Source organism: Lasioglossum baleicum, unplaced genomic scaffold (genome assembly GCF_051020765.1).
Source record: "Lasioglossum baleicum unplaced genomic scaffold, iyLasBale1 scaffold0028, whole genome shotgun sequence".
In the NCBI taxonomy this organism is placed as follows: Eukaryota; Metazoa; Arthropoda; class Insecta; order Hymenoptera; family Halictidae; genus Lasioglossum; species Lasioglossum baleicum.
In genome coordinates, this window is record NW_027469088.1 from 1,958,469 (window position 1) to 1,977,461 (window position 18,993).

Here is an 18,993-nt window from a genome sequence, read left to right on the forward strand (position 1 = left end):
GACTTCGTCGAGAGCGTTCAGACGTCAGACAGAAGCGGACAAGTTTGTGCGAACGCAGAATTGAATCTCGAGTAGCGCGAAAACTCGCTCGCCCGAACTTGTCCGATTCTTTCCGAACCCGCCCGACGAGATCGAGACACTCCCGGGCAGCCCGATGCACTCGGGTAGCTGGAAACGCGCTCGAGCCGAAAATTATAAATTAAGTTTCTTTTCCCTTCTACGACACATTTTTTTTGCACGAAGACGTTTCAACCCTCTACACCTACCGAACCTTAAAAGTAACTGGTAAATGTTTCTTTGTATGAAAATGATGAGATTGATTTTATTTAGACTTTATGCAGCTCTCCTATTGTAATATGTTAATGTATTAGCTCGTTCGGAAAGTCATTTCGTTTTCTCCTTTGCTGAAGAAATAACATTCAATTTGATTTCTATTTCTTGCAATCGATGTAGTCAATTTCTACTTTGCAGAAAGATTCGCAGTCTAGTAATGACAAACGGAAGCATTGCCATCCCTACACGATAAACGAAATTACTTTCCGAACGACCTGATAGTATGTAGTATGTAATTTAAATAAAAATATTAATTTTGTCAGTAAAAAGAAAGACTGCTGCTGCTACACATTTGTATAATAGACATTTACTTTAGCGACATCTACCACATAGCACGTCCTACATTAATGCGACCTGGCGCGACCGTGTTGCCCTCTTACGGCGAGGCAAAATCGAGCCCCGTTCTCCGTGCAGTGGCGCGGCAGCAGGGATCCAAAACGCGACATAGCTGCGGCGCAGTACAGCTGCAGAACGGAGCAGTTGGTTGTCTGGGTATATAACTGATCACTATATAAGTAAATATCGGTTAGTTTTATAATGAAATATCAAAAATGTCATAAAATGCTAATCCAATTACTTAAATATTAAATTGTACAATTGTTAATATCTATTGCATAAAAGGGATTAGGATGTATTATTAATAATTTTCGTAACAAAATTGGGTTTTGTCAATTTTATTATTATTTAATATATTACATTATGTCTATAATTTAATGTCAAAGCGAATGTTCTTATTGTTAGTTCTTATTAAACTGTTTGTTGACACTTATACCCCTATTCTTCCATAACTGTCTTTCAAAGTCTTTCAAAATTTCTTTTCACATCCTTTAGTAAACTAATTGCTCTAGCTTCCCAAAAAAGTTCAAATCGTATAGTACAATATTAAAAAAGTTATCGTCTTCTTTAGAGCGGTCTTAAACTTTTGTCCGCTACTATATATCTTCTAACATCTGCAATTCTTCAGTCGCTAACATATTCTTGTCCCTCAATGAGTCCAGGATTCCCTTCAAAGAGCAAATTTTTGATTTCTTTCGTCGAAGGCTTTGCTGCAGATCTTTTATCTTTCTTATATAAAATTTCTTGTGTCTTGCAGTTGTTTTTGAAGGTATTCTTTTTCCAAAGAGCTTTCCTCTTTCTTCGGTGACATACTTGTAGACTGATCCACAACTAAAAAGCATTAAAAATATAATGCATAAGAAATATTAATTTTGTAGAAAATTATTAGATATATTATATTAAATAGAATGAAATATTTCTTACAGTCACTGCATCCAGGGATGGGAGATGTTGTTCTATCTACTTTAGATGTATCCGATGCAGAAGTTGACGGCATAATTATATCATTTTGAGTATCCTCAATTGCACGTTCTAAACAAATGTGACCACGTGATCGTCGTTCCCCGCACCCCAAAACTGGCTTCCCCCGCAGCGATATGCTCCGTCCCCTTATTCCTATGTCCATGGTTCTGACTGGATCATCTGACACTGTCTGACACCGACTAACGCTCACTGACGCGGACAGAGAAGTGAATTATAAGTTTTAAAAATTAGACAATGCCGTTGTGTATTGTAAAAATCGTAAGAGACATCGTCCGATTTTGGGAGAAAGACAAGTAAACAATATTAATAACTTCTCACATATCATCGGTAAGAAAAATATTCTATTTGTGTACATAAAAATTATATTGTATTATTAAAATGAGACAAATGATATAAAGTTATACACTGAATTAATTTTGTAATAGGTTTCCAAAGGATGAAAAGCTAAAATCGTTTTGGGCAGATATAATGCAGCTAAATGTAGAGTTGATTCCAAATGGAGCAAGAATCTGTTCCGCACATTTTACAGAAAATGACTTCAAGATTGTACATGGTAGAAGGATACTTGCACCAAATGCACTACCATATATAGGTATGAAATAATGTTACTATTATCAAGATTAGGAAATACATTAGATTCCTATATAAAACGGGGGATACATTCTGTGTTAAGGGAGATTTATACAGGCCAACGAGCTCTGTACATATGCTGTCATTTTCATGTATGTCTTAATGAATAGTCAGATATAATATGAGTTTCGATGGTGTATCTGTTTTGCTCGGCTCATCCACAGCTCAACTTGTGCATTGCTTTATACAGTACCTTTTGTATATTTGTTTAGAACGTGCAATTGAGGATACTCAAAATGATATAATTATGCCGTCAACTTCTGCATCGGATACATCTAAAGTAGATAGAACAACATCTCCCATCCCTGGATGCAGTGACTGTAAGAAATATTTCATTCTATTTAATATAATATATCTAATAATTTTCTACAAAATTAATATTTCTTATGCATTATATTTTTAATGCTTTTTAGTTGTGGATCAGTCTACAAGTATGTCACCGAAGAAAGAGGAAAGCTCTTTGGAAAAAGAATACCTTCAAAAACAACTGCAAGACACAAGAAATTTTATATAAGAAAGATAAAAGATCTGCAGCAAAGCCTTCGACGAAAGAAATCAAAAATTTGCTCTTTGAAGGGAATCCTGGACTCATTGAGGGACAAGAATATGTTAGCGACTGAAGAATTGCAGATGTTAGAAGATATATAGTAGCGGACAAAAGTTTAAGACCGCTCTAAAGAAGACGATAACTTTTTTAATATTGTACTATACGATTTGAACTTTTTTGGGAAGCTAGAGCAATTAGTTTACTAAAGGATGTGAAAAGAAATTTTGAAAGACTTTGAAAGACAGTTATGGAAGAATAGGGGTATAAGTGTCAACAAACAGTTTAATAAGAACTAACAATAAGAACATTCGCTTTGACATTAAATTATAGACATAATGTAATATATTAAATAATAATAAAATTGACAAAACCCAATTTTGTTACGAAAATTATTAATAATACATCCTAATCCCTTTTATGCAATAGATATTAACAATTGTACAATTTAATATTTAAGTAATTGGATTAGCATTTTATGACATTTTTGATATTTCATTATAAAACTAACCGATATTTACTTATATAGTGATCAGTTATATACTGTTGCACATTCGTTAAAGTTTCTTAAGTGCAGAAAAGTAAAAGATAATATCCTAGTTATTCCTATTTCTAAATAACAATGTTTTATGTATTTATAAAATTAAATACCAAACAGATTTTTCATATCTATAGATTCTAACTTTTAACCGTTTAATTTTGATATGCATTTATAAATAAAACACTTTGTTTCTTTATTTTATTGAAAATATTCTATCGTAATTTATAATTGTTAACAAACTAAAAGTCTCATCTTCAAATTTCGCGCGTATATGCTAGAACCAATCACCAGTTGAGCACCAGAGTACCACGTGACCGTGCTCCCCGCTCCGCGGATTTGGCTTCACTCCCCTCGCCCAAAGTAACACTTTGTGCTCCGTCCCCTTATTCCTATGTCCATGGTCAGATCAGCCAAATGTCTTCTAAAAGTACGAATGCGCTTGCGCGATCACAACCAATCACCAGTTGAGCACCAGAGTACCACGTGATCGTCATTCCCCGCACCCCAAAACTGGCTTCCACCCCGCAGCGATATGCTCCGTCCCCTTATTCCTATGTCCATGGTTTTCCTATACACATACTATACCTATGCCGGGTCTATTGGTATATATGGTCTAAGGTAATTTCATGCGACCATCCCTCCCCGTTCGCTTGGTGCCCCCTCTCGCCTAAAACCCTACCTTATGCTCAGTCCTGTAGGTCCATGGACTATACCTATGCCGGGTCTATAAGCATATATGGTCTAAGGTGTTTACGTCCCTTTAGGTGGCGCTGCTTTCAATCGAGTTGATTGGACGAATTCCAACACCATGGTGTCGATGGCGTCCAATCAACTCAATTTAAAGCAGCGCCACCTGAAGGGATCCTCTACTCTGCCATGAGTTTGCGTCCTTTCAGATGACGCTGCTTTCAATCGAGTTGATTGAACCTCATATGTGCTAAACCTAATAGTTAACGAGATATTATCGAAAGAAGAAAGAGAATTGTTTCGATAATATCTCGGAAACTATTAGATTTAGGACATATGAAGTTCAAGACTATTATACTCAGAATTTGATATTCCATCGAACTATGTTATAAAATATAGGACATTCCATTTAAAAAAAAGCGCAGTTGCAATTTTCTGATGCGCCGATGCACAAAAGTGCATACAATTAGTTGCATATTATGCACCGTCTGATACACTATTCAACTTTTACTTGTAACATCTTCTATTTCCAACCGTTTACGAGGTACAATTAATTGTACTTTTTGTGCGTTTAAGTTTGTTGTTCCTTCGTATATACACGTATGTATATTTATATATGTATATAGATATGTTTTTTTTAATTGGCACAATAAACGCTCTGTTACACACAAAAAAAAGTTAGCCGTTCAACTATGGACCTGCTTATAGTATGTTCGCGCCCGTCATGCATCTACTTCTTTTTAATTGATTAATTCTTTTTTTTTGGAATTTCTGACTATATCCTAATAAATTTGTAGAAATTTTTTTAGAAGATATATTGAAATATTTAGAAAATATTTTAAGGTAAAATACGCAAAGAATAGTAGTCGTCACCGAGAGAGTCATAAAGTGACCAGAGAAAAGGAAAGGTAAAACAGGACCTGTGTATTTTAACGGTAGAAATTATGTAGTAAGATAGTTATATGATGTACTACAGTAATGTACAATAGATTCATGAGCACAACTATCTTTACGTATATATATTTATATTATTGTTATGAGTGTTATTATATATGTTTATTAATTACAAAATTACAACAAATTTATTTAGAATACATTTTTTCCAATAGTTTTTTTGTCGTTTTGTATTTATCTTACGCATTATATCGACTTTATAATCTTAATGTAATAATATCAGTATGATATTTCTATTAGAGATCGCGGTTTTGAACGTATACTACAATACACGTGAACCATATACATAGTAGTGAATACAGACCCGCTCAGCGCGTTCGAGTCCAGTGACTGATGCGTTTATGTTTTGCGAGGATCGAAAAGAATTCGATCGAAAAACAGAAACCCATCAGTCGCTGGTCTCGCACGTGTCGAACGGATCTGCATTCAGTTAGTCACGAATCTGAAGACCATCACGTACAGTAGACAAAATGTCTTTCGAGAACGTGGCGAAAGAAGCGCAGAATATTCGCAATTCTAATAGATTATCTAAGGAAGATACACAGGTAATTTTGCAAGAATTGTTTACTGATATTATTTAATTAAAAATGAATTCCTTCATTATGCACCATATATCTGTGGTTGTCAGGAAGTACGCCGCATGTCACATAATTTCACTTTCGAGATATTGCTGTTTAAGATTTTGGTTACTAATCTTTTGCCATAGGATATCGGTTCAATTGGATTATGTCTTTCTTGCAAAAAGCCTTTCGAATTTATTTTCATGACTTTCTTTCTGATAAAGACGTAAATCCTCTATACTATAAATCTCAATTAATGCATAAACTGAAATTTTTTGAAATTGTGACATGCGGCGTTCTTCCTGGCAACCACAGATATTAGAGCAGTGACTTATGAGATACCCGGGTATGTACATACTTGGGTAAGCTACCTACCCGGGTGTCTCATGAGATAGTACTCGGTTCTGTCTCGAAATAATATCACAATATATTTTACTCGATGATTCTATTCATGTTAACTTATGTAAAACTGAGATTTTATCATGTTATTTTACGGTTGCCCTGTTATATTGATTTAGTTTTTTTTATGCTTGCATACATTGTATGTTTTTCGGCCGAACAGAATTAGAGGAGAGATATTGGTGCAAGATTTCACGCGCAAGCGCGGCAATTTTAGCCTCAGTAAAGTAAAATTTTCGATAAAAAGGGGTACCTTGAGCACCCCGCAGAATTTTAAAAAATTGGTATAATTTGATTCTGAAAAATGAATGTATAACATGTGTATTCGTGTATATTTTGAAACTCGTAGGACACGTCCTGGAGTCTTTTTCTCCAGGAGAAAATTAATAAAAATATAAAATATAAAAATAGAAAATTAAAATTATTTTAATATTGTGTTATATGATTTGATCTTTTTTGGAAAGCTAGAGCAATTAGTTTACTACAGGATGTGAAACGAAATTTTTTCAAAATGCAATTGATCGGAATTGTTGAAAATTTAAAAAATACATTTTGTAGGTCTGTGTCAATTATATGCACTGTGAAAGTTTCATCGAAATCGATTGGTTCGGGAAAAAAACAACAGGCATTGAAAGATTTAAGAATCCTTAGATTTATTGTAGTTAGAGGCCGAAAATCGTGGAAATCTGCAATTTTTACCATCTTTAAACGTTTGTATGTAGTTCATTGCAACGTCGACCGATTTTGACGAAATTTTCAGAATATGTTAAATTGATACAGATCGACAAAACGAATTTTTTACATTTTCAATATAGGTCCGCATAAAAAAGTTGAAAATGCAACTTTTAGTATTTTTTCATTGCAATCTTTGAAAAAATTTACTTTTCACATCCTGTAGTAAACTCATTGATCTAGCTTCCAAAAAAAGTGCAAATCGTATAGTACAATAACAAAATAGTTATCGTCTTTTTTAGAGCGTCCTTAAACTTTTGTCCACTACTGTAACTGCCTCAGGACTTTGCTATCTCATTATCGTAATATACTGGGTTGGAAAGAAAGTTCGTAGCGTTTTCAAATTAAGAATCGAAGATAAAATTAAGGTATTTATTCATATGTTTATTCAATAACACGAGAAGTTACCTCGAAAATGGCAAGAGTTAATAGAACAGAATGGAAAATATGGGATGGAATAAATCTCTGAATAAATATCTGAATTTTAGCTTTAAATTTTAATTTACAAACGCTACTAACTTTCGTTCCAACCCAATAGATACGTCCCAGATAGCATATTACGTCTTACAGACGTCGCTTTCTCGTCTTTTTTACGTCTTTACGTCTCTGAAAGACACCCTTTATACGTCCATAAAGACGTCTTTTTGTAGACGTCGTTTTTGCGGTTTTTTTTACATTACGTTTCAATTACATGTAATTGTAATTGGTAATTGCACTTGCTTGTAATTGTAGTTGCTTGTAATTGCAGTTACCAATTACAATTACATATAATTGTAATATTATTTTTGCAATTCCCAAGTAATTTTAATGCGATTACAAAAGTAATTGTAATTGGTAGTTGCAATTACAAGTAATTGTAATGGGTAGTTGCAATTACTTAACGTTAGAATGGCACTAAAAAAAGGTAATTAGATACCTACTCAATGTGTTTGGAAACATTTATTATTTATTAAATTACAATTAAGAAATAGGTTCACTTGTCACTTACATTGACAATGTAGTTTTCACTAGGAAATATTTATTATTCTATCTATGAAATATCTATGCACATCTTTTACACATCTTTTTGGAGATCCTTCAGGCATCTTTTAAACGTCTTTTACGCGTCTTTCGGGGCATCTTTTAGGCGACTTTTCACGCATTTTTCCGGCATCTTTTAGACGTCTTTTTCAGACGCATAAAATCTTCAAATGTAAGAAAATGTTATAAAAAAATTAGAATCTATATGTATATATGTTACTACTTTCATGCACTGTTTGAGGGAATTGGTCTTCGAAAAGACCTTATTACAATTCAGAAATTTTTATGCAGTTGGAGGGATTCGAACTCGGGACCAGGGTTACCATATTCTAGTCTCGCCAGGCCCCTTACCCTTCCGCCCCTCGTCCAGCTGCGCAGCGAGGCCCGCCTTTGCTTCCCCCACTCTTCCCACTAACGCTGACGCGTTAATTAATTAATGTTAATTAGTTAACGTTAATTAATTGATTAATGTTCTTATAATATAAATGTCTGTCGATTAAGTGACATACACGAATTCAAAGTAAATTAAAAGTAAACATTTTACTTTCAATATTAAATAAAGATTTATTTTACAGTTCTATATTTACAAGTTCCTCAGTCCGGGAAAAATCCTCTTTTGTACGTCTCATTCTTGCCGCAAAAACGACTTCTCCGAAGAGACGGCTTTTACACATCCATAAAGGCGTCATTTTGGAGACGTCGTTTTTACGGCAGAAATGAGACGTATAAAAGGTCCTTCCTTCAACCTTAAAAACGACGTCTCAATAAGATGCCGTTGTGGACGTATAAAGGGCGTCTTTTAGAGACGTAAGACGTAAAGGCGTAAAAATGACGAGAAAACGACGTCTGTAAGACGTCCTGTGCTATCTGGTTAGTAGCACAAAATATTGTATACATATTCACGTAGTATTAAATATACATCCAACCTGTTTTTAATATTCAAATATACAAGCTTTACACAGTGGCGATATCGTAACCAATGAGGCTCTACCGAGGTGCGATTATTACTAGTTGAAAACTTTATTCAAATATACATACAATATTTATGTTACATAATGTAACAAATTTTTTTTCTCGCTATTGTTACTCGTAGCAAAAAATGTTTCAGCAGAGGCTTGAATGGTATCGAGTGCAGCATATTTTGATGTTATTAGTTTTTTTGTGAGAGGACGCGTAAAGGTCATATAAAGTTCAACTTTGTTTTTTTAAATGGAATGAGATATTTTTTTATACATCAATCGATGCAGCTGGACATTCGTTATAAAAAAGTACTAACCTATGTATGTCGAAAAGCTAATAGTTCAGGAGATATTACAATTTCAATAACTCTAAAATACCATTACTGTCGTACTAAGACGTTACACAAGTAAGTAAACACTAACGTCTTAGTACGACAGTAATGGTAGTTTAGAGTTATTGAAATTGAAATATCTCCTGAACTATTAGCTTTTCGACATACATAGGTTACTACTTTTTTATAACGAATATCCAGCTGCATCGATTGATGTATAAAAACTAGAGGGTTATTGTTGCTCGCTCGCTTCGCTCGCTCGCGGGTAGGACTGCTCTTGCGAGAGGGTTAGTGGTACACATGACTAGTAGGGCCTGCAGCTATTAATGTTTTTTATTTGGTGTGTGACTCTCCAAGAGCCACACAAAGAACTTCCCGATTCGTTAGTTGCAGTATATTATTATCATTATTTTTAGTACGTTTTAATAAGATTATACGTTTTCAGGGAAATTCAATAGTGTTCTACTTATCAAAATGTTTGCTATATGGCGTCACATTAAACCAACATCGTAGGCTCGTTGCTCGCTTGGTTCCTTGTTATAGCATACTAATGTTGCAAAATAAATTGTCTTAATTAGTTTTTCGCAAACGATACAACTCCTCATTATCCGGGTTTGCAGTATTGATCTTGGTTTTCTTCGATACTGTTAATTTAAATTGTCCCAAAATATATAAACTGCTCAATTTTGAAACTCTGCTCAGTGCATACTTTCTCGTATGTTTGTCCCTGACTTATATGAATCGTAATCGCTTCAGCAGGAACCACTGGAAATTGACTACGTGTGATTTGATATTTTTCCTCACTCGACATATTTACTTGATTCGATATTTTTATTATTGGTGTTAAATTTTGATCAATATTTGCATTTTTCGTATAATCACGATAACGAGTTCTTACTTTCACTCCTACTCTGGCCAATTGTAAATCTAACCACAATATAGACGGAATTTTAGTATTTTCTTGAAAAGTATAATAAATTTTAATATTCCGCATGCGCTCCATTAACTAATCCGTCTTCAACATCAATGTCATTAATAATTATCGTATATTTTATATTAATTTTCAATTTAATATCAGTTAATAATTCGTTTTGAACTGATTGTTTTTTTAAAGATGGTAATATAAATTTTTTTTTGTACTTTCATCGATATTCTTTGAATATGTATCCTCGGCAGTAGAGATGATTAACTCACTGTTGCATTGGGATAATTTTCGATTATTGTAAGCGGTGACATTAGCATAAGGTACAAAAAAAATAAAAAAAAATTTTTTTTAATTTTAAAAAAATTGATAAAAATTTTTTTATATAATTACGTTTGTTTCTTCGGTGAAAAAATTTCCGTTCTCTCGTATAAATTGCATTGTTGAATCAACTTCTTTCGAAAAAAACTAAAAAACTACTGGACCAAAGTGGACCAAAATCTAATCAGCTCTAAGTTACAGCGTGGCACATCGATTGCATCATTCATCATTCTGATCGCTTTGTTACTTTTTCAGAAAACGTTAACGAAAAATTTGATACCATACTCACGAACATACATACGCACACACATACACACACATACACACACACATACGAACATTTTGCTGAAAATAGTCTAAAATGACTGCAAAGAGACCATGAAACGTGAAGATCTGCTAAAAAATCGATTTTCGATTTTCGGGGTCATTACAATAACTTCCCTATAAAACCGGGAAGTTAAAGATACCTCATTCCATTTAAAAAAACAAAGTTGACCTTTAAATGACCTTTACGCATCCACTCACGAAAAAACTAATAACATCAAAATATGCTCCACGCGATACCATTCAAGCGTCTGCTGAAACATTTTTTGCTACGAGTAACAATAGCGAGAAAATCAAGGGGTCGAAATCGGGTGGGACAGCCTGTATATGTATTGTATATATCTACAGGGTGTTTAGCTACAGGTGGTAGAAAATTTAAGGGGTGGTTCTCGACGATAATATAAGACGAAAATGAAGAATAAAAAAATTGCGATTTCGGCTTCGTTATTTATTTATAAACAATTAAAAATCCGCCTAAAATGCTGCAATACTTCTAACAAAAGTGTACGTTGCGTACGTCATACAGGCGCGCGACAGTCTCGTATCAAGTGACAAACGCATGCATACCTTGGTTCTCATTTGGGGCCCCAGCGAGGTGAAAATGTTTAAAAAATCGTTGGACGACATTGAACCTACCTACTCGTTAAAATCCACAAGGGCATTTCTAATATCCGCCCTATGGAATTATCGAGTAGAAGAGGTCAATGCCCTTTCACTTTTAAATTCTTCTCACACATATCCACAAATCCTTATCCTGCACTATAATTGTTCATAACACCGTACTTAATATACTGGAGTAAACGCTCTAGCACTACTTACAATATCATACACACGCACTACGAGTTTACAGAGAGTACAAGTTTACTGAGGGGAATCAGGAGAATATAAAGAACTGGTAATCCTTTAATGTTGAAACACTGCACTTTATTGAACTTGATTTACGTCGCGAGACTCGCTCACAGACGGAACGGATATCTTTGAGGTCATGCGATTTCTGCGAACGGAAATCTTCGACGCGTGCGAGAAGAATCGTTCGTACAAGCTAGCATCCGTATGCACACTAATTCAAGACAGCTGATGTGGATGTGGTCAATGCACACACATGAGATATTTCGCGGTCACAGACAGAATGAGAAAGAATCACGAAATTCATGAAAACAGGATAGACAATGTATTGGTATAGCAACGCGCGATGTTTGGGCGGTAGTTTGCTGTAGATCTTCATTTGTTTTATCGATCTGGCATCGACCTCATCAGCTGTCTTGAGTCAGTGTGCATACAGATGCTACATAGCTTGTATGGACGATTCTTCTTGCACGCGTCGTAGATATCCGTTCTCAGAAATCACACACGACCTCAAGATATCCGTTCCGTCTGTGAGCGAGTCTCGCGACGTAAATCAAGTTCAATAACGTGCAGTGTTTCAACATTAAAGGATTACCAGTCCTTTACATTCTCCTCATTCCCCTCAGTAAACTTGTACTCTCTGTAAACTCGTAGTGCGTGTGTATGATATTGTAAATAGTGCTAGAACGTTTATTCCAGTATACTAAGAACGGTGTTATGAACAATTATAGTGCAGGATAAGGATTTGTGGATATGTGCGAGAAGAATTTAAAAGTGAAAGGGCATTGACCTCTTCTACTCGATAATTCCATAGGGCGGATATTAGAAATGTCCTTGTGGATTTTAACGAGTAGGTAGGTTCAATGTCGTCCAACGATTTTTTAAACATTTTCACCTCGCTGGGGCCCCAAATGAGAACCAAGGTATGCATGCGTTTGTCACTTGATACGAGACTGTCGCGCGCCCGTGTGACGTACGCAACGTACACTTTTGTTAGGAGTGTTGCAGCATTTTAGGCGGATTTTTAATTGTTAATAACTAAATAACGAAGCCGAAATCGCAATTTTTTATTCTTAATTTTTGTCTTATATTATCGTCGAGTACCACCCCTTAAATTTTCTCCCACCTGTAGCCAAACACCCTGTATATAGATTCTAATTTATTTATAACTTTTTCTTAAATTTGAAAATTTTAGGCGTCTGAAAAAGACATTTAAAAGATGCTGGAAAGATGCATAAAAAGACGTTTAAAAGATGCCTGAAAGACCCCTACAAAGACGTGTAAAAGATGCATAAAAGAAGCCTAGAAGGCCCCTAAAACGACACCTAAAGATGCCCAAAAAATGCCTAATAGATTTCTTAAACGTACGTCTTTTAGGCGACTTTTTAGACGTCTGTAAAAGGCGTCTTTAAGACGACAAAAATTCTTTTGAATGTCGTCTTTAAGTTGCACAGTTTTGTAACTAATTGTAAGACGTATAAAAGACGTAAAAGGACGTGTAAAAGACAAGAAAAATAAGGGAAAATGACTTTACAGACGTCTTTTAGACGTATTTATATCTTGCGGCAGGCGTCTTTCAGATATCTTTGAGATATCTCTGTAGTATGTCGGTATAAATTTCTATATTAATAGTTTACTGTAAAGCACAAGTGAAAGCTTTTGGATTCGAAGAATTGCAAGCTCTTTTTATCATTACAGGTCTTGCGAAACCTAAAAATTAAGTTGTGCAACCCTATATTGCCCCAGCACAGGGTGGAGCCACGCGCAGGATCTCGTCCTCCAACCGAAGAAGAGATGGACGAGTTCGAAGAATACGCGAGTATCCATAAGGGGTATTTCGATTCTTCGGAGGATAAAATAATCAAACAAAATTGGAACTTATTCTGCGAGGTTTGTCATTTGACACCATTATATACAGGGTGTCCCAAAATTCCTTCAACAACCGGAAATGAGAGGTTCCTGACGTCATTTGAAGCGACATTTTCGTTAGCAAAAATGGCCGATGCGGCTTTGTTTAGGAGTTATTAACGAAAAACACTGATCAATCAGAGCACCGGCAGGCGAGCGTCGGTGGTACGTCGCATAGTGGGAACTTTCGACCAAACTCGATTCAACATCAAAGAACTTTCGATAGAAATGAGGTAGAGCGATGAAATTTTTAAAAAATTAAAGCTGAAGCTTGGCAGAATATGGAGAAAATAGGTAGATTATGGTACGAACGTTTTTTAACCTTGAGAATATTCGTTAAAGTTCCACAATTTCAAGAAAATGTGGTTTCTCCGTTACCACGCCCGAAAAATTTTTTTTAAACATGCTATATATCATTTCCCGAAGATTTTTTCACGCTGAATTAAAATCTGGTCTCAAAATTTGTCTACGACCTCAGGATTTTGCACGAAATCGATTTTTGTGAACAGAACTAACGTAATCATTTTTTCGTTGAAATGATTTGATAACCCACTAGTTTGAAGGTATATTGTATTCTCATATATAAAACACAATAAAATTAAACATAATGAAGTATTTGAACGTTTATTTGACGTATATCACTTGACGAACGATCACCCGACCTATCGTTGCGATTGTCGCTGGCACTCCTTGTAGGCTGTGTGACTGTAATGTAATTTAAATTAGACATCTATTTCCCATGATTATATTTTCATTTACACAGGAAGTAAGGTAAGTATTTAATCTTTTTAACTTACTTCTCATCAACGAATTCTTTAACTTCTGGTGATAAAAATAAGAATAAGGTAGAGAAATAAGTTAAAAAGATTAACTACTTACCTAACTTCCTGTGTAAATGAAAATATAATCGTGTAAAATAGATATCTATTTTAAATTACATTACCATCACACAGCCTACAAGGAGTGCCAGCGACAATCGCAGCGATACGTCGGGTGATCGTTCGTCAAGTGATATACGTCAAATAAACGTTCAAATACTTCATTATGTTTAATTTTATTGTGTTTTATATATGAGAATACAATATACCTTCAAACTAGTGGGTTATCAAATCATTTCAACGAAAAAATGATTACGTTAGTTCTGTTCACAAAAATCGATTTCTTGCAAAATCCTGAGGTCGTAGACAAATTTTGAGACCAGATTTTAATTCGGCGTGCAAAAATCTTCGGTAAATGATATATAGCATGTTTAAAAAAAATTTTTCGGGCGTGGTAACGGAGAAACCACATTTTCTTGAAATTGTGGAACTTTAACGAATATTCTCAAGGTTAAAAAACGTTCGTACCATAATCTACCTATTTTCTCCATATTCTGCCAAGCTTCAGCTTTAATTTTTTAAAAATTTCATCGCTCTACCTCATTTCTATCGAAAGTTCTTTGATTTTGAATCGAGTTTGGTCGGAAGTTCCCACTATGTGCCGCGCCGCGCCGCGCCGTGACCGCAACGAACAAGAATTTCTCGATGATGTGAATCCTCTCCAATTTCGATGAGCTTTGGATATGCTGTCAAGACCATTATTCTGAACAATATTTCTCTTTAGACTTTCTGACGGTCGGGTTTAGTTTACGAGATAATCGTGAAAAACGTTACTTGTAAATTCATATGGGTGTTCATGATAGCGGACACCTCTTGCTAATAATATCTCCAAAAAAAGTCGACCACCAACTATTTCAAAGGAAAAAGATATTTAAAACGTCGAGTTTTATAACATATTTCAAGATCATAGGAATCGGTGAGGACCCACATCATCGGCAATTTTGCCCGAACGAGAGAAGAAGTATAGATACTGATTGAATTAAAAACTCACTTGTTCAGCCATGAATGCATTTGCTGCTTCGAAATGTGTGTCACTGAGTCACTAGGTGACGAACTGCACAGATATCTTCAGGTATACGGCAGTACCGATAGCTAAGGGACGTACAGCCAGGTCGACGAACTGCACAGCCGGTGGTAGATAGTTGGTATACTAAGGCCTAAGGGATGCGCGGTCAAGTCGACGATCCAGAATTTCACTTTTACTTTCGAATCGATAAATAATTCGTAGGTTTATTTCACGCAGATGCATCGAACTTTTTCCACACTCACGATCACTATTTACATTTGTCAACACATACTTATGCACTAATTGCCATATCTCTTGTAATGCTGCACAAATCACAACAATCAGATAATGCGATCGCGGATTTTATGCATTTGTAGCAGAAATGAGTATATGCATTTTAAGACAGTAGATGGATTAAAATAATTTAAAAACACCAATGTATTATTTTCAACTAGTTAAAATGATTACAGTAAGAATCAAATATCTGTTTGGCTCCTGTCCCTTGTAATAGCAGCAGCCAACTTTCATTTTGCATGAAGAACCGCAGTCTAGTGATTAGTTTAAATATCACTATCAAAACCACAGTTAATAGCAACCGTTAGCTTTGAATTGACAAGACTTTGAAGATGTTCTCTGTACCGCCGCTCGAACGATACTGATTTTCCGCAAGATTTTTCTGAAGAATTTAGGAAGGGCATTATGCGTGTCGAAATTCGAAATGCACGCTGTAGCAGGTTTAGGAAAACGACGGGATGGTTAGACGAAAAACAGGATACGAGATGGACCGCTGTGAGACTAGAATTGATGGCATTCACATGTTTAGTTTTTCCTGCAGATTGGTGCGCAGAGTCGATGTGTAACCGCTTGAAAACGTTGTCTGTCCTTCTATCAGAAGGATCTAAGAAGAAGGATTTATGCTCATTTTTGCAAAGGAAAATGCTTTAAATGGCCTCAGGAAGCACCCATTCCCGGGAAGTGCAGGAATTTTGGGACACCCTGTATATATATTTGGTAATTATTGCGAAAGGGTCTGCGTACACCGATTTTGATGAAATTTTAATATGTTATGCAGCAACACACATTTTGAACAACTTTTTCCTTTTCCAATATAGGGGGTCGCTTTTAGTTTCCGAGATATTTGCAAAAAATTATCGCTAATACTGTATTGAATTCTTTGTATTCCTGCACGCTCCGTGGCAACGTAAGCTTGTCCCGGTGCGGCGTTTGTTTACATTTTGACGCTGTGGAGATGAGACAGAGATCAGGGTCTCACTCAGAAAACAGTGGTCATACATACAGGGTGGGGCATTTAAATGGGAACATCCAAAATATCTCGGTTGTTATTAGTCGTACAAAAAATCTCCACAGAACAAAGTAGTACTGTTTCAAGGGGCGAATTTGATGATGGTAAAAATTTTTTCTCAAGGCCATTTTTTTACAAGATTTCAAGGTCATCGACATTTTTTTAAACGGAATGAGGTATTTTTTAATACATCAATCGATGCAGGACATCCGTTATAAAAAGGTACTAACCTATGTATGTCGAAAAGTTAGTAGTACACGATATATTTCGATTTAAATAACTCTAAAACACCATTACTGTCGTACTAAGACGTTAGCGTTTACTTACTTGTGTAAGTAAGGCCCGACCATGCATACGAAAATCCAGAAGTAGTCTTTCAAAATTGAAAGCTCACTCTATACAGGGTGTCCCAGAATTCGTGAAAATCCCGAGAGGGGGTGGTTCCTGAGACCATTTCAAGAGATATTTTCCTTTGCAAAAATGTTATCCGCGGCTTTGTTTAGGAGTTATTAACGAAAAACACGGACCAATCAGAGCGCGACCTAGAAGCGAGTTGCCACAGTCGGCCAATAGACAGTTGGCGCGCCGGGCCGACTGTGGCAACTCGCTTCTAGGTCGCGCTCTGATTGGTCCGTGTTTTTCGTTAATAACTCCTAAACAAAGCCGCGGATAACATTTTTGCAAAGGAAAATATCTCTTGAAATGGTCTCAGGAACCACCCCCTCTCGGGATTTTCACGAATTTCGGCCAATAGACAGTTGGCGCGCCGGGCCGACTGTGGCAACTCGCTTCTAGGTCGCGCTCTGATTGGTCCGTGTTTTTCGTTAATAACTCCTAAACAAAGCCGCGGATAACATTTTTGCAAAGGAAAATATCTCTTGAAATGGTCTCAGGAACCACCCCCTCTCGGGATTTTCACGAATTTTGGGACACCCTGTATATGTATGACCAGAGTGACACCCTGTTTTATCTCTCATCTCTACAGCGTCAAAATGTAAAAAAACGCCGCGCCGGGACAGGCTTACGTTGCCACGGAGCGTGCAGGAATACGAAAAATTCACTACAGTATTTGTAATAGTTTTTTGCAAATATCTCGAAAACTAAAAGCGACCCCCTATATTGGAAAAGGAAAAAGTTGTTAAAAATGTCGAAATCTATATCATATTTAAATTTCATCAAAATCGGAGTACGCAGACCCTTTCGCAATAATTACCATATATTTTTATAATAAAATGTCAAGCAAAATTCTTTTATGATTGATCTAAAAATCTTTATTGTCTCTACATAGATGCACAACTGGCATCCTGAGCAAACGAAACCATTTCTACTCTTACGAGTAGGAAATAAAACAAATATACGCAGTAAAAGAGAGAGACGCAAATTTGTACAGTTCTTAGCAGACGGACTTCCACACAGGACGTTATACAGTGTGTACCACAGATTTAGAAATTTGTTTGCAGACCGTGTGCATAGAAGGTAAAATATACAGGGTGTTTCACTACAGGTTGAAGAAAAATTAAAAATTGCAATTTTTTATTCTGTATTTTCGTTATATATTGTCATGGAGAACCACCCCTTTTTTAAGTTTTCTCCCACCTGTAGTCGAACACCTTGTACAACATTATTAGTAATATAAGTTTCACAGTGTGTTATATTTATTTTATGTTTTTGTAAATTAAGGTTCCTTCCAGAGGAGGATAAAATGATCCTAGATCATTTAGAACGCAACGAAAATCTCGATGAGAAAAGAAAATACACGGACCTGGCACAAGTCTTGAAAAGAACACGAGCATCTATTTGGCGACGATACACGCTCTTGAAACAAAAACGAAAGGATACAGATAAACAGAAATCAAAGCTGGGATGCGAACCGCGGACTAACCCGGATAGAACGGGTCTTAGGGCCTAGAGACAGCGGGTTAACTCGCTCGGGGCGGATATTAAGCCGGTCGGAGCGGGTTACATACTATGTTGCTACAGTAAATGCTCCTTCGTTGTGAAGAATCGTCTATGCGATCGTTGTGACGTGCCTACCCACTCCACTGCCTGTCAACGCCGAGTCGGCCGAGTCGCTCCGCAGGGCGGCGACGATCGATGTCGGCTCGGGTATATCGGTGTGAACACCACAACATTGACTCGAGTGAATCACATTCTCAAACTTCTTAATTTTCATAATCGGTTTATATGGGACTTTTAATAGCTTATTCCTGGCGTTTCTCTGATTAAAATGATACCAAACACGATACATACGTCGCGCTGTGCTCCTACGGCTGTAACTCCGTTAATTTTCAAAAAGATGTTAAGTTGTTTATTTAAACATATGCTTGTATAGTTTGTGTTAAATGTATGATAAATTATTAATTATGCTTCATATGTAAAGTAAATATGGGACAAATTATATCGTGTTTGGTATCACTTTAATCAGAGAAATGCCAGAAATGTGTTAGTGAAAGTCCCATAAAAGGGACCTTTTC

The 18,993-nt window shown here is 35.9% G+C and overlaps 2 protein-coding genes and 1 non-coding gene across 3 annotated transcripts; all 3 read left to right on the top strand.

Moving 5' to 3' along the window:
• Positions 1-1,797: 1,797 nt before the first annotated feature.
• LOC143219394 (uncharacterized) lies at positions 1,798-3,167 on the top strand. Its single transcript, XM_076445406.1, has 4 exons — positions 1,798-1,980; positions 2,079-2,245; positions 2,496-2,603; positions 2,697-3,167. The coding sequence occupies exons 2-4, from the start codon at positions 2,122-2,124 to the stop codon at positions 2,795-2,797; spliced, it is 333 nt and encodes a 110-aa protein (XP_076301521.1). The 5' UTR covers positions 1,798-1,980; positions 2,079-2,121; the 3' UTR covers positions 2,798-3,167.
• A 2,312-nt stretch (positions 3,168-5,479) lies between these two features.
• Positions 5,480-18,458, top strand: LOC143219400 (uncharacterized). The gene is made up of 4 exons (XM_076445409.1): positions 5,480-5,554; positions 13,123-13,314; positions 17,808-17,995; positions 18,200-18,458. The coding sequence occupies exons 1-4, from the start codon at positions 5,480-5,482 to the stop codon at positions 18,426-18,428; spliced, it is 684 nt and encodes a 227-aa protein (XP_076301524.1). The 3' UTR covers positions 18,429-18,458.
• Positions 8,671-8,806, top strand: LOC143219453 (U4 spliceosomal RNA). Its single transcript, XR_013011336.1, has one exon. It is a non-coding gene; the product is annotated as a U4 spliceosomal RNA (small nuclear RNA).
• Positions 18,459-18,993: the final 535 nt, after the last annotated feature.

Excerpts from the sequence above, each read along its gene's own strand:
- LOC143219394 (XM_076445406.1), top strand. The coding sequence starts at position 2,122 with ATGCAGCTAAATGTAGAGTTGATTCCAAATGGAGCAAGAATCTGTTCC. Across the intron at positions 2,246-2,495 it reads AAATGCACTACCATATATAG|AACGTGCAATTGAGGATACT; the intron begins GTATGAAATAAT and ends ATATTTGTTTAG. Across the intron at positions 2,604-2,696 it reads CATCCCTGGATGCAGTGACT|TTGTGGATCAGTCTACAAGT; the intron begins GTAAGAAATATT and ends AATGCTTTTTAG.
- LOC143219400 (XM_076445409.1), top strand. The coding sequence starts at position 5,480 with ATGTCTTTCGAGAACGTGGCGAAAGAAGCGCAGAATATTCGCAATTCT. Across the intron at positions 5,555-13,122 it reads TATCTAAGGAAGATACACAG|GTCTTGCGAAACCTAAAAAT; the intron begins GTAATTTTGCAA and ends TTATCATTACAG. Across the intron at positions 17,996-18,199 it reads GCAGACCGTGTGCATAGAAG|GTTCCTTCCAGAGGAGGATA; the intron begins GTAAAATATACA and ends TTGTAAATTAAG.